The sequence below is a fragment of the Mus caroli genome, chromosome X, assembly GCF_900094665.2.
Source record: "Mus caroli chromosome X, CAROLI_EIJ_v1.1, whole genome shotgun sequence".
NCBI classification, from domain to species: Eukaryota; Metazoa; Chordata; class Mammalia; order Rodentia; family Muridae; genus Mus; species Mus caroli.
This window is the reverse complement of record NC_034589.1, coordinates 142,405,178-142,420,780: the sequence shown is the minus strand read 5'-3', so window position 1 is coordinate 142,420,780 and position 15,603 is coordinate 142,405,178. Positions and strand designations below refer to the sequence as shown.

Here is a 15,603-nt window from a genome sequence, read left to right as displayed (position 1 = left end):
GGAATGCCAGGACAGGGAAGTAGGAGTGGGTATGTTGGTGAGCAGGGGGATGGGAGATGGGATACGGGGTTTTCAGAGGGGAAACCAGGAAAAGGAATGACATTTGAAATGTAAATAAAGAAAATATCTAATAATAAAGATTTAGAGAGATGTAGCCCAATTTTGAAGAAATCCACATTTAAATCCAATGATTTCAGTGATGCTTAGAGAGGGAGAAATGCATACACAACAAAATAATTTAGATAAGGGGTTCACTTTTTTAGTTGGGTTTATACCACAACTGGAGAACATTAACGTGGAAGTTTTGGAGTGAGGTAGCCTAACATCTTGACTCTAGCATTTAAAAAACAGTTGAGTACAGTATCTAATACATGGTATGTGTGTATCCCCACCCTCCCAACTCCCCACCCCACCCCTGCTCTTTGTTGATTCTGTCCTTTCTGCCTGCAATGCTAATCCTATCTTGTGGTTAATTCCTATGCATCTGGTAAAACTCCATTTAGTTAATCCCCACAGGAAGCCTTCAGATTTCCCTAGATAGCCCTGGAATGCTTCTTTTTTGTTCTTACAATACTGTGCTTTTTCTCGTCCATAATAGTGAAACACAGTACGTTTAATTCTTCTCAAGAAAGAAAAATGTGTCTAGTATTTCTTTATTCTCAGCTCTTAGCATACAATCTGACTTTTAGGATTTTGGGCATTAAAGTAAATATACCTAATATTAAGTTCAGAATCCAACAAATTCTTCATTGAAAAATTCATTCAGTGTGATTGTGGTTGCCCATAGCAAAACCAGGTACTCCAGGCTGACACTGAAGGATATAAATTTCAAGGCTAGCCTGAGGTATGTAAGAAGGCCCTGTTTCAGAAGCAAACAAACAAACAACAAGCCCCTTACAAATCATTCATGTACTTGTGACTGCAAAATATTTACTTGCTCTGCTGTAACCAAGATGAACCAAATTTCTCCTCTCCCCATCACCACTACCTTTGTTTCTCGCCCCCTCCCCCTTCCCTGCCTTCTCTCTGCTTTGCTTTGCTTTGCTTTGCTTTGCTTTGCTTTGCTTTGCTTTGCTTTGCTTTGCTTTGCTTTGCTTTGCTTTGCTTTGCTTTGCTTTGCTTNCTTTGCTTTGCTTTGCTTTGCTTTGCTTTGCTTTGCTTTGCTTTGCTTTGCTTTGCTTTGCTTTGCTTTGCTTTGCTTTGCTTTGCTTTGCTTTGTTTTGCTTCTTGTCTGGCTGCAGAATAGAGCGGGAGGCTGGCTGAGCTGGAGAGGAAGTCAAGTATGTCATAGCAGGGGAGGAGGGTCTAGAGGACTGCTAGTTTTAAAGAGGAAAACTCAAATCAAGCACCAAAACACACAGCAAGGGAGAAGAAGGAGAACAGAAAGCCATTCCTCTGTGGAGCTGAGCCCTCACAGCACTAAGCCAGACAGGCACTGAAGCTCGATTTGGCAGTACCTGAGTGCCTCGAGACTCAAGGTAACTATTTTATCACCCTCCTTGTCTTTTCTTTCCAGTCCATTGCTTCTGGAATTCCGGAGCTTCTGAATTTGAGCTGGGGATAGGCACGTCTGCTGCTTCTCTATTGAGAGAGCTACTGTGAAGCCTGTGACTGGAAAGCAGTTTAGAGTTCCAAAAGCAACCGAAGCTCTTTCCGAGGGGCGGAATCAGAAAATTCAGATTGCTTTCTAGCATCCGTTGAATTTTTAAAGTATTTTGATTGGGTTTAATGCTTCTGGGTGCTAACCTTTTCTTTTATGAGCAGACAAAAAGTCACAGATACAAGCTAGTTAGAAGCACAAGGGAATATTGCTGAGGCAAAGAATTGTTTCTTAATTCTTCCTTGAAGTTGTTTTCTCCCTTTGCTTGCACTTCCAGTTTAGCTGTTAACTACTTTGATTTCTTGGATCTCTGGCTTGGAGCAGCATACAAGGTGGGGATCACTTTCCTAATTTGAATGTGTGGCTTTATTCTTACAAACAAGTAAATATTTAAAACACATTGGTTTAAAAGAGGAGAGAGACAGAAACCAAGAGACAGAAAAAGTAAAAGATTCCAGAAGAAAATGGAGGGCAGTAGGTAGGAAAGGGGGATTAAGACAGGGATTTCAGGCTTAATAAAATAGAAAACTGGCTGGTTACAAAGTGTCTTGTTTTCTCAGAAATATCTTCCTGCACATTTTTCTGTCAGTCACATATCATTTTGACGAGCTTACAGTATAGTGTACTTTGCTACAGCTGACTTTTGTCTTTGGAAAACATGGATCTTGGTTACAAGTAGAATTATTCAGAGCCAGAAAGGGAGTGATACATTGGTTAGTTTCCTTACTGCCTTTGAAACGCTAGAATAAATAACTCAGTTCTTCTGGGCTTGGTATACAGCTGCTTTTATTTGTCTTCTCTGCAGCTTGATTTAAGCCCTTTATTAAATGTCACCCTATTTACTTCCTCCTACAGGGACTCTTATTTCTTTGATTAACTGAGGGCACTACCAACACACCCTCATCAGCCTCCTGTTTCTTCATGAAAGAGAATAAATGAGACATTTTAGGGTTTCTTAAAAGGCTGCCCTCTGCCAGTCCCCAGACCCCCCCACAAAGGGGGAAGCAGCATTTCCAAAACTGACTTCTGGTTAGGTTAAGAGAACTCTTTGTGTTCGTTGCTTCTCTGTTTCCCCATAAGCAAAACCAGCTTGACTGAGAACATTGGGCTGGAGAAGGGAAGAAAGAAGTTATGCAGGAAGCTTTGTAAGTAGAAAAGAATTTTTACATTGCAAAAACATACAAACAGATAAACATCTTCCTGCCTGTCCTTTACTTCGTGCAATAATGTGTGCACAAGGGGCTGTTTTGAACTAGATATGTTCATTATTAGAGAAACCACTTCCATTTTCTTTCTAACAGAAAGAAAAAAGTAAATCAAATCAAAACAAAACAAAAACCAACCAACCGAAAACCGCTCACGTATTATATCTATGTTTAAAAATGTTTGAGAAAGGCAGCAGCGGAAGTTCCAGTGCAGTTCCGTCCTGACTTTTGTTCTGATTTCTTCTCCCAGAATAACGGCTCTGTCCTTTTGAAAGTAGCTAACATTGTTTTGTTAACACAAGTGGCAAACTGGCTACTCAGCCTGACTCCCTAAAACAGTGGTTCTCAACTTTCCTGATGCTGCAACCCTTTAATACAGTTCCTCATGTTGTGTTGACCCCAACCATCAAATTATTTTCGTTGCCTACTTCATAACTAATTTTGCTACTGTTATGAATCATAAAATAAGTATCTGATATACAGGGCATCTGATATGTGACCCCCAAGAGGGTCGCAACCCACAGGTTGAAAACCACTGCCCTAGATTGATTGTAACTCTAATTCATAGGATTATAAATCATTGGCTTATAACTGAAGTTTTTAGGTCAAAAGTCTGGCTTCTGGCAGCCTTTACATGCTACCCCTCCCCTCCCTCAGCTATCTTCATATGAGAAAGGAACAAGTAATTGTGAAAATGAGAGATTTATTCAGTGTATCCACACTGAGAAGGGGGCGGGGAGTTTGTATAAAGGGCAAGAGACATGTATAATTAAGCAACCCTAGTCAAGATGTGGTCTGCTTGACCATTTCAGATCTAGTCCTGTAAGATGTTGTGAAAATACCCTTACTGTGTGGAAGGAATCAATGTGGTTCTTATAATTTCTACTCCAAAGTGTACTGTTACAGGTTATTCTCTTTTCCTGGTCTGTTCTGCCATTCCTGGAATCCAGGATAATTCCAGAGGAAAAGTTAAAGAAAAAGATTTATTTGAGTACCTTCAGCTAAAGTAATGGAGGCAAACAGATACAGACTAAGGCAGAAACATCAAACTTTCACCTTGGCTTCAGTTAACCTTGTGGGCCCAGTGAGCCAATGCTTTTTGAGTAAGAGTGGTTTCTAAGTGCCTATTTCAAGTTGACTTGTACAGAACTATATCTAAAGCAACATGGAGAAAAAAATACAGTCTTTTTTAATCGTGCTATAAAATGATCTGTTTGTACATTGGGGAAAAACATCTCAACTTTTGATAGTGGTTTTTTTGTTGTTATTGTTGTTTTTGTTTTGTTTTGTTTTTCGGAAGAATATCACCTTTTGTATTCAGAAATCTGCAAAATCAATTACATTTCTTTTTCACACATATATATTCAAGATGAACTTCTATAAATGGATTTCTCCTCGTATCTCCTCTGACATTATAACATTCCTGGCATTATTATACCATGTGTTTTTTGGTGATATACTCACCATTCAGTAGTTACTCCAACCTTACTACTAACCAGCCTCCCAGTGATGTTGATCCAAAGAAGTATAATCAAGATTACATTGTATCTGAGGATATATTAGCCACAGGTAGCTACATAAATAAGCAATTTCAGAATACTGTTAAGTATTCTAATACATCAATTTCTAAACTGCACAGTAATGTGGAATAAACAGGATGGGTTTAAAAGTTAAGCAGGATAGTTCACTTAGGCAGCATCTCAATGGATTGTTATGACCCATTGAGTACCATAAATACTCAGTGGAAAACAGCAATTTACCACTTTTTCTAAGACAATGCTTTTTAATCTGGGGGTCATGATCCCTTAGGGATGAATGACACTTTACAGGGGTCGCCTAAGGCCATCTACATATCAAACATTTACATTATGATTCATAACAGTAGCAAAATTACAGTTACAATGTAGCAAGGAAATAAATTTGGTGTCACCAAAATTCTGTATTAAAGGGTGGCAGCATTAGGAGGGCCGAGTGAGAGCTACTCCTCTAAAACAAGCTCAGGAAGCTAATGTAACTAATATCTGATATTATTATTTATCAGCTGGCAAATAATGAAACAACTGCTATATTAAGTACTTATATGACTCATACACAATTTCCTTCTTACCTTATTAATCAGTTTTTTTCTCTATCTATATTCTGGATAAAAAATATTGAGGCTCAGAAAAAAAACTACAGTTTTCTCAATCTTATCCAGGATTCTAATTCAAACCTGCCACTTTCTTTTATTATTTCACAAGAAGAGATGGGTAGGAATTGAATTAGCAGAACAAATAAAAATGACATTACAAGCATACAGAATCATAAGTTTTAGTCACATGAACATGAAAAAGTGAATGTGCTTGAGGAACTGGCTATAGGTTCAGTGTGGCTAATGCATCCATTTCTTCAAGGGAAAGAGAACTGGGATTAACCAATAAAGAGCAAGGGAAGGGCAGCTACCTCATGGAATTTTGAAGCCAATATTGTTTCTTCATTTTATTTTCTCATAGCTTTCAGATTCATTTTTTAAATTTAGTTTATGTTATTAACATGTGTTCATTGTGAAAATGGTGAATTACATTCTGTGGATTTTCAGATGCCTTATTTAATATGAATGCTTTTTCGTATCTTGACTTTGGGGAAGTTTTGATAGAGATAGCCAGAGTCTGCATCTTAGTAGGATAGTTTTAATTCTAGTGCAAACAGAGACTGAAAAAAATAATCCCTGTAAAGAAGTTAATAGACTATGCACCTGCTTCTCTCTGGGCAGGAGGAATTTCAACAGTATTTACGTCACTGGATTGTTATATATAGTTAACTGAGTTGACGCAGGAAAGGAGATCAGATGAAGAGTTGCATGCAGTATTTTATAAATGTTAGGTCCATTCACTTTCCACATTATCATTATAGTAGATGAAAGTGTAGGAAATCCTATGAGTGCAAAGGTAAATGAATGCTTGAACGCTTCTATTCTTTATCGGGAAAATCAATTGTTTTTAGCAATAGGATGAATGTCTGAAGGATGAAATAAGGCTTGTGAAGAAGGGGGAAGAACAGGTCTGAGTAAGGGCATATAAAGAAATAGTAAATAAAAAAAGACACATCAAAAGCAGCCAACAGTGATCTACACATTTTTTCATACATATACATATTAGCAGATATAATCAAAAGGATGAAGTAGTTAATAAATCCGTGGTCTTTTGCTTGAGTTTAGATAGCACCATAACTATTTTCTAGTTTATGTTATGGCAACATTTTATCACCTGTTATTTAACAGTTTGTGAATAATAAAAGTCACCACTTCATCAGTCAGGAACCATGTCCAGCACAGACGCCCTATATAGTGTTAGATATTCTTATCATTACAAAGGAGATACAACTGGCTTGTAGTTTTGAGTTCCCATGTAAGAGATTTGGATTTGATATATAGGTAAATTGGAACCATTTAACTGTAGTAAACAGAGAAGATGTCATAGCAGCTGGTCTGGTAGCAAACTTAAGAATTTCTTGTGTTGGGCAGTAGAAAAGATATATGTGAATGTATAGCAGCCAGAGGAAGACAAAGCAGTTGGGAAAGTGTTATGTTAGTGAACATTATAAATTAAGTGTTAGTGGTAATAATGTGTATCCAAGAGGCATCACAAAGGAATGGCTTCTAGTTAGTGACAAATATAGATAAGAAAGAAGGATAAGTCATTAAAGATGACTTGGGATTTAGATTTTTGATGTAGCTGACATAAAATTGTGGTTCTTCTAACAATAGAAAAGTTTATAAAAGGCGATCTGTTTGGGCTGGAAACATAAAGACAAGCAATACATTCTATTTAGAAAAAAAACCTTTCACATACATAAAGGTGATTTTCAACCTGCTAGAATCAAGGCACTGCCAAAGCAGTCAGCAAGGAGCTGCTAATAGGGAGCTGAGGGTTAGAAAACAGGAAGAGTCCTGTCTTGGAAATTCAGACAGCATGTAAAGGGATGTGTACTAGAGCAGGCAGTTAAAACCAATTTGGACTGAAGATGCTGGAAGTGATTGGATGAGCATATCAGGGTGTTGTCTACAAAAGGTATTTGAGTAATAGAGGATTGAGAGTGAAAAGAAGGGAGGAAATATATAGTATAACAATATAATATATATTCAAAACCATACAATTAATTTTGTAATGATACACACAAATGAAAAGATGCACACTAAATGGATTGACAGGGTTGTTTGTCTTGGGGTCAAGGACAGGAGAATGAATGAGCTGCAGAAAAGCAGAAATGTTCCAGAAAGGGGGTCTTGCATAAATTGCAGATAACCTGCTATGAAATGAGAATTATTGTCTGATGCAGGGGCATTTAGGGTTGGGTATTTGCTCAGTGGAAGAGCTCTTGCCTAGGGTGATAGAAGCCCTCAAAGATGGGAAAAAGGTTGCAAAGCCAAACCACAAAGGCAGTTTTATGCTGCCATTCTCACATTAACATAGTTAATGAATAGATGATTATGTTTTTACATGAGTTTATATTTTCTTCTTTCAGTAAATGTGAAGTGTGTATGTGTGTGCATGCATGCGCGTGTGGTGCGAGTGTTTGTGTGTGTGTGTGTGTGTGTGTGTGTCTGTGTGTCTGTGTGTCTGTGTGTTTGTGTGTGTTCATACCATGGTCAGTATGTGGAGGTCAGAGGATAAAATTCAGAAGTCGGTTCCCTCCTTGCACATTGTTGAGATGGACTCTCTCTGGTTTTTGCTGTGTTACACACTCTACACTAGTTGGCACATGGCTTTCTGGGAAATTTTCCTGTCCCCACCTCATATAGGCACCTGGGATTACAGATATATGGTATTGAATCCATGTTCTAACATAGGATCAGATGGGTCATTAGGCTTACATGGCTAGTGCCTTATGTGTTGAGTGATCTCCACAGCCTTGGGTTTCTTGATATACAGACTGTATGTATGCAGGAAATGAATGCTTATGAATATAATCCCCATACTATATACATTCTTGCTCAAAAGTAATGTTTTGTTCTTTGTAGGTCAACATGGCCATGCCAGAAAAGTCAAGTGATGTCAAACCAACCGAGGAGTGCAGCAGTTTTCCTGAGATTATTGAACTCAATGTAGGTGGCCAGGTGTACATAACTCGATATCCTACTTTGATCAGCATTCCTGGTTCCCGGCTCTGGGAAATGTTCAGTGTAAAGAATCCTTGCTCACTGATCCAGGACAACAAAGGGAGATTCTTCATAGATCGAGATGGTTTTCTCTTTCGCTATGTCCTAGACTATATGAGAGACATGCAAGTAGTGCTTCCGGATCATTTTCCAGAGTGTGGCCGGCTCCATAGAGAAGCAGAATACTTTAAGCTGCCAGAACTAGCCAAGATGTTGGCTCCTAAAATGAACAAGCTCAACTTAACTGGAAATGACTCATGTCCGATTGATCTAGAAGAGCTCTCACCCAGCATTGACACAACATTCAATTTCTCTTCAACCAATAGCATTCATATTAGTGGCCCTGATAATCCCATGGTTCTGACCGCTGCCCCTGGTTCTGAGCTCAAGAAGGCTGGTTTCATCACTATTGGCTATCGAGGCTCCTATACTCTGGGCAGGGACAGCCAAACAGATGCCAAATTCCGCCGTGTGGCCAGAATCATGGTGTGTGGTAAGATCTCATTAGCCAAAGAAGTGTTCGGAGACACTCTGAATGAGAGCAGAGACCCAGATCGCCCTCCAGAGCGATATACTTCTCGATACTACCTCAAATTTACTTTCTTGGAACAAGCTTTTGACAAACTAGCTGATGCTGGCTTCCACATGGTAGCATGCAACTCCACTGGCACCTGCACTGTCACACATGACCAAACAGATGACAGGATCTGGACCTCTTATACTGAATATGTTTTCTATCGTGAGTGACACTTAAAATCACCCAGAAAATATAAACCCTCTGTTTCCATGCCAACTGTCTCCTTTAGAAATAGACACATTAATCACTCTAGGTTCGTGAGTGTTCTGTATAATATTGAAAATGCCACTTCTCTCATCATAACTACTTGAACCTTTGTTGGTTTTGTTCTTATACATCATTGCAATCCATCTGTCTATCTTCTTTGGACTGTGGAGTGAAAGGTGTGCATCAGTATAGATAGTAGAGGTAAATTTCTGGAGTGAATGCTATTAAATATAACCACTAAATTACATGTTTTGAGAACTATTAAGCTATGACTTCCAAGTTGTTTCTCAGTAATAACCCACACTGAACTTGATTATGTACCTTGCTATCTGTATTCGTCTACATAAAACCCTGTATAGCTGGGCTGAGATTATAGTAGGTAGTGTGAATGTGCTTTGCAAATGTTTTACCATGCTTAGTGGGAAAACTTGACAGCAGTCCTCTAGGAGGTTCATAGAAAGGTGGACCAATTCAAGAATTATTAAGGACTTTTGATAGATGCTAGACAAACAATTGTATGACTATTATTCTCAGTAATAAAAGGCTTAGCACTCAATTTGCTTTTGCATGAAAAAGATAGTAAGGAAGTATTTCATAGCTATTACCTCAGTCATAAGCAGCTGCGCCATTAAAAAAAAAAACTGTCCTAAAATACCTTTCACTAGAATTAAATGCAAACAATGTAGGGAAGAAAACAATGGATAACCTTGCTTTGTGTAAGTATATACATGTATTAATTAGTGTAGTTTCACTAGTCAAATAATTAGCTGTATTTATCCATTGTTAACTTGTGTTGGTTGATGCTGTGAGTGTGTGTTTTGCTTTTCTGGAGGTGGGGATGGGAGAAGAGGAGAAGAAAGAAGAAAATAACTATAACAAAACAAAACACCTGAGATTTATCATCTGACTCCCTGCCAATGTCTTTGTAATCAACCAGGTTGGAAGCAAGTATTTATTCTCAGATGAGAACATTGGTGACCTAAGTGAATGAATTATAAAAGACCATGAACTAGTTAAGAAAAAGAGGTTTTTAGGGCTCACTTTAGAGGATCTTCCTCACCTCTGTAAAAGCTTTTAGCAATCAAGTAGTCAGGTAGCCTTGTCTTTTCTTTATTCTGTCCTTAACATGCACCATGCACCTTTATTGTTTGCATTGTCTTTTAACTCCTTTTCTAATCAGGTCTTTTTAAGTTTCAAAGAACTAAAACTCACATTAAATGGCTTGAGAAAGAAAAAACTGTTCATGTGTCAGTGATGTGACTGTGTGAGCATTTTAAGCTCACATTTATTTTTTTTTTCTGTTGAGTTTAAAGGAAATATAAACAAATTAAGTCTCAGAGGATCTGGGGAGCTGTCAATAATTGATATTCTATCTTCTCTTTCAAAGGCTGTATGATTTTCTGTGGTCATCTCCGAACCTCATTGATTCCATATTTCTCCATGCCATTCACATTCTTTCTCACAATTTATAGGAGACCTAAACAGTATGCTAGCCTTTCACTGAACGTCAACTCCCAGGCATATTCTCCATACTTAACTTCTTTTGTTGTTAATCCCATTTTCTAAATCCAAATTATCTCTGGTCTAGGACAGAAAGGCTGAGTGGTTGGTAGCTCTGTGGCTTGGACAGACAGTTATTCACATTACTACATGGATTATCACATAGTAGGCATACAATCAGTACAGCACTTCAGATACCCTCTGGTCACTAACTCCTTTAGAGGTCAGTTGAATACAGAAATTAAGATGCAGCACATTTTAGATGCTCTTAAAGAGATGTTCCACAGTTTGTTTATGTACCATTCTCATGGTTGTTGTCATTTCCATGCTCTCCCTACGAAGTTAAATCTTTACATTAGCTTACCTTTCTGTAGGTACATTTACTAGCCTTAGCTCCTCTGGCATGTTTCTAGTATTACCAAAGTCTCAGTTGTCCCATCTGCCCAGTAGATAAGTGGTCACCATTTATTTAAAGTGGTGAGTGAATATGTTGCATAATACCGAAAGTGAAGGAGCTGTGCCCTGGTGACTTGTGATGTAGTTGTCTACAGTTTGATCTTTCAGAAATATGGCTATCTTTTTAAAATAGAGGACTTATAATGCCATTTTTATTTTTTTACTCTGTCATCAATTTCCATTATACTTGGTTCAAGATTATTTCTGAAATGCTTGTCATTTGCTCTTCAAATTACTTTCTTTTCCACTCACAAATAATTTAATGGAGGAAATAATGAAAAGAAATATAAATTCTCTGGGGTTTGTTGTGTTAAGTGCTAAGAAGGCATAAAACAGAAAAATGCATAGACTAAACAGGAGGCAGCTAAGAATGTGACTGAATATTTGAGCTCAGCTGCCTTGGGTTTTTAGTGAGAGAGATGCTCATCAATAAACACACTTAGAGTTGCTAAGTTTCTTGTTGGCAAAAGAAGAAACTGACTTTTTTAAGGAAAAAAAAAGGCCGTAATTGGTTCAAAAAGTTCTGAAAGTATAGAGAACCATATCTGATGTTATACAGCCATGAGCAATATCCAGAATTATTGCTTGTTAGTGGTAATCTGCTATGATTCTTGGGTATTTGCTTGCTGCAGCTTGTACTATCTACATTAATGGAATTGTACACAAGTGCTGAAGCCTCTAAAACCTCCCTCTCTCTCTCTTCTCTCTCTGCCCTAGAGATGTTGTACTCAGAAGGAAATTGCTGTAGGTTCAGAATACCAATACTCTTTAGCTAGACTTGTGGCTCCCAAACTTTAGTTTAGCTCCTTAACTGTAGGTGACTCTGTCAACCTTTTGTTACCATGCTTTTCAGCCCCTAGAGTCTCAACTCCTATCTTCAACTTATCAGAGTCTCTTGCTGCCTCAATACTCCTGCCTTCCTTCATAGTGATAGACTATCACACTGTCTACCTTCACTTTCTCTATGGAACTCTTAGTTGCCTCTTGATATTACAATTCCAATCTTTGGGAACCAGGGTTCTTAGTTAAGGGTGATTCTCTAGAATGTTGCTATCACCTCTTACTTGTCATTGCCACTGCCAAGGCTAAAAAGCAAAATATAAATACAACCTGTTCAGCCTTCTCTATGAGTACAAAATACCACAAGCTGGTATAGAGACTAATCAGTGTATGGCTACACTCATGAAATTTCAACAACGTGAACAACTGAACAAGTTCAACACAATGACAATACCAGTTGCCATGCCTGACTGGATTGGGGAAATCTTACAAGGCTCATCACCAGATGAAGAACTACAGGCAATTAATGGTTGCTAAGAGAGGCTGAACTAGTCTTCTTCAGGGACAGAGCCCTGATGGGTTATTCAATCCCAAATACTAAACACAAATACATACGACCAATACTAAATGGACAGCAGATTGTATTTCTTTAAACACATGTGTATGTAAATAAATATATATGTAACAATCATAATTAAAAAAGACATTGTGAATTTGAGAGGGAGTTGGGAGGAATTGGAGGGAGAGGGGTGGAAATGATGTAAATAGAGTACTCATGTATGAAAAAAATCAGAATAATAAAAAGTATATAAACCCAGTCTATTTAGAAGTCATTACTGAGTCTAATGTTGTAATACTGGAGTGGGAATGTGCAGTATACAATAAGAAACCTATCAGACTGTCAGAGTAATGTAATATATATAGACTGAGTGCTCTACTGTGACAAGACAACCAGTGACAAGGGAAGGGTCTGAGTTCTGTCAATTGAAGATCAAATCCCACCCCTCAGCTTATTGAAAGAAATTAAAAATATCTGGGCATTGTGTCACACGCCTTTAGTCTATGCACTGGGGAAACAGAGGCAGGTGGATTTCTGTGAGACCAGCCTGGTCTATTTAGTGAGTTCCAGAACAGCCAGAACCTGTCTCAAACAAACAAACAAACAAACAAACATGCTACAATAAAGACCCAACACAAAAATAAATTCTTCACAGTAGCGAATAATGTTTGTCTATCTACCTCCCATCCAAGTACAGATGGAGTTGATTCCTGAGCTCTGTCTCTACTTTCATTTTTAAAAGTATTTCTTTTTTTTCTTTTTTTTTCTTTGTTGTTGTTGACAGGACCTCACCATGTAGTCCTGGCTGTCCTGGAACTTACTATGTAGACTAGGCTGGTTTCAAACTCACAGATATCCACTTGCCTCTGCCTCTTAATGTAAGAGTCCAAAAATTACTGAAGGAAGACCGCAAACTCAGATAGTTTGCAAAAAAACAAAGACTTTATTCTGCAGAAACAACCAGCATGTGGGGTCAACCATTCTCTAAAACGGCAACCCCAGACAAAGGCATGCAGGCCTTCTTATAGGAAACCAAGAGAACTCTCTAGAAGGATTAGGTAATCTAAAATTTCATTGGTGGATACTAGGGATCATAGGTGGTCAGTGGTCTACATTCCTATGTTATGAGCATTCAACCCATCTGATAAGATAGGGCTGCCCAGCGCAGATGGTCCATTCTAAGATAAGATATCTCCCCATCTTTTGTGATTGTCCCCAGGCTGTTCTTTGGGATAGGGTTTTATGATCTTGTTTTAGATTTTATGGTCAGTACCTGAAGCTGGTGTCTTATGACTTAGTTTCTGGGACTTATGATCTATTCCTAAAGCTGTTGCCTTACAGCCTTTTTTGAAATCAGGCTTCATTCTTAAAATGGAGACAAATGGGGTCCTTAAATGAAGACAAATGGGGTTTATATTGTCCTTTCACCAAATGATGAGATTAAAAGTGTGAGCTACCACATCTGGCTAGATTATTTTTAATTGCCATACAAACTATCAAGGTTCACTATGGCATTTTCTTTCTTTGTTTAAGATTTATTTATTTATTTACTTACTTACTTATTATGAATGAATTAATCTGTATGTACACCTGAATGCCAGGTGAGGGCATCAGATCCCAGGATAGATGGTTGTGAGCCACCATGTGGTTGCTGGGAATTGAACTCAAGACCAAACAGTGCCCTTAACCATTCCCCCACCCCTGTTCTTCTTGCACCCTTTTGCCCCCAGGAACCTCCTTTCCATGTAAAATGTGTTCTATCATTCTTCCCATCTCCTCCCAAAAGAGGAAAATCTGTAAAAGAAGAAAGAGGAGGGGTGGCTGAGGGAGTGGAAGAGAATCCCTTCTAAAACAGGATTTGAAAACCTGTTTTAAACATACTAGTAGGAATTCTAGTAGAAGGAGAGATTGGTTACCACTTATAACTATGAATCATATATTTTAATTTCCATTTCCCCATTGAGGAAATTGTCCAAGCTACTTGTTGAAGGTCATAGAATTTATGTGAAAGATGTAAGATGGCATGCCTACTTATTCCAAAGCCACATGATTTTACAATGTGTTGCAAGTGAAAATAAATGAGTTTAAATTAGCATGTATAGGATTCATATGATTCACAGATTCATCTGCACATGAAAGAAAGTCCAAAATAACAGTTTAAGATAGAAGTATCTCTCAGTTGTAAAAATTTAAAGTCAGCTCTAAACTGGAATATTACTCAGTTCAACACAGAGGCCAAGAGCTAGAGCATCTTTTGTCTCATTGCTCTACTACAACTGTGGCATTTTCTTCCCCCTCCCTGGTCCAAGATGAGAACTTAAGTCCATAGGAATGTGAAAAATAATTCCTGGAAAGGAGCTGTGGCTTATTAGCTGGTTCAATGATTGGAGGAGGTTTGGAATGTTACAAGTTCAGAGTAAAACTATCTTGAGTTCTCTTTAGCCTCGCCTCCTCCCTCTCAGTAGCCAGTTATTGCCCTTCTTTATATCTTAACTAACGTCTTCATGACTATTAGGTAAATATTTTGGAATGTACAAAAAGCACTAGTTTCCTCTGAGCAAAAAACTAAGAATGCTCTCAGATAGTATCTGATGCCTGTAGTGGAGCTTTTCCTGCTTTTCTGATGGCTTACCTCACAGATATATGTACAAATGCATTTGGTAAATACCTTGATTCATACTTTCTTTGTTTTCTAATTTTAAAAACTGCATGAAACTCTTACCAAGATATAACATGACATCACCTGAATCTGTCTCCGAGCATTAGTCATTCATATTTGACTCCAGAATAAACTATCCCTTTGTCCCTTTTGAGGCAAGAGTTCTAGTTTTACATTGACAGGAAGAAGGAAGAAGGGTATCTTGATCTTTAGGAACAAATTTTTGAAATGAGAATGTAGCCATATTTCTATGATCCCAACGAAGAAAGGCAGAATCAAGAATCAAGATAAGTTAGAACTATGTAGCCAAAGGCTACCACAAAATAGGAAGCAATACTCTCAAGAATATATGATTTTGAGATTCCACACATCATAGATGTTGCATATAATATTGTCAAGAATCTTGTTGTGTCAGACTACAGGGGAATCTTGGAAGTGTAGTCTTGGATAAAATGTATATTCCTTTTTTTTTTACATTTTTTTCATTTATTAGGTATTTTCTTCATTTACATTTCCAATGCTTCCCCAAAAGTCCCCCATACCCTCCCTCCACTCCCCTACCCACCCACTCCCACTTCTTGACCCTGGTGTTACCCTTTACTGAGGCATATAAAGTTTGCAAGACCAATGGGCCTCTCTTTCCAATAATGACCAAATAGGCCATCTTCTGATACATATGCAGCTAGAGACACGAGCTCTAGGGGTACTGGTTAGTTCATATTGTTGCTCCACTTATAGGGTTGCAGACCCCTTTAGCTCCTTGGGTACTTTCTTTAGCTCCTATACTGGGGGCACTGTGATCCATCCAATAGCTGACTGTGAGAATCCACTTCTGTGTTTGCTAGGCCCCAGCATATTCTCACAAGAGACAGCTATATCAGGGTCCTTTCAGCAAAATCTTGCTAGTGTATGCAATGGAGTCA

At 38.2% G+C, this 15,603-nt stretch overlaps 1 protein-coding gene across 2 annotated transcripts; it reads left to right on the top strand.

Moving 5' to 3' along the window:
- The first annotated feature begins 1,341 nt into the window (after positions 1 to 1,341).
- On the top strand, positions 1,342 to 12,279 carry LOC110287332 (BTB/POZ domain-containing protein KCTD12-like). 2 transcript variants are annotated; one of them, XM_021153983.2, is made up of 3 exons: positions 1,342 to 1,478; positions 1,878 to 1,932; positions 7,805 to 12,279. In XM_021153983.2, exon 3 carries the CDS (start codon positions 7,811 to 7,813, stop codon positions 8,687 to 8,689), a length of 879 nt encoding a protein of 292 aa, XP_021009642.1. In that variant the 5' UTR covers positions 1,342 to 1,478; positions 1,878 to 1,932; positions 7,805 to 7,810; the 3' UTR covers positions 8,690 to 12,279. The 2 variants fall into 2 exon arrangements, with proteins under 2 accessions (XP_021009642.1, XP_021009643.1); XM_021153984.2 differs by lacking the exon at positions 1,878 to 1,932.
- The last annotated feature ends 3,324 nt before the right edge of the window (positions 12,280 to 15,603 follow it).

Excerpts from the sequence above, each read along its gene's own strand:
- LOC110287332 (XM_021153984.2), top strand. The coding sequence starts at position 7,811 with ATGGCCATGCCAGAAAAGTCAAGTGATGTCAAACCAACCGAGGAGTGC.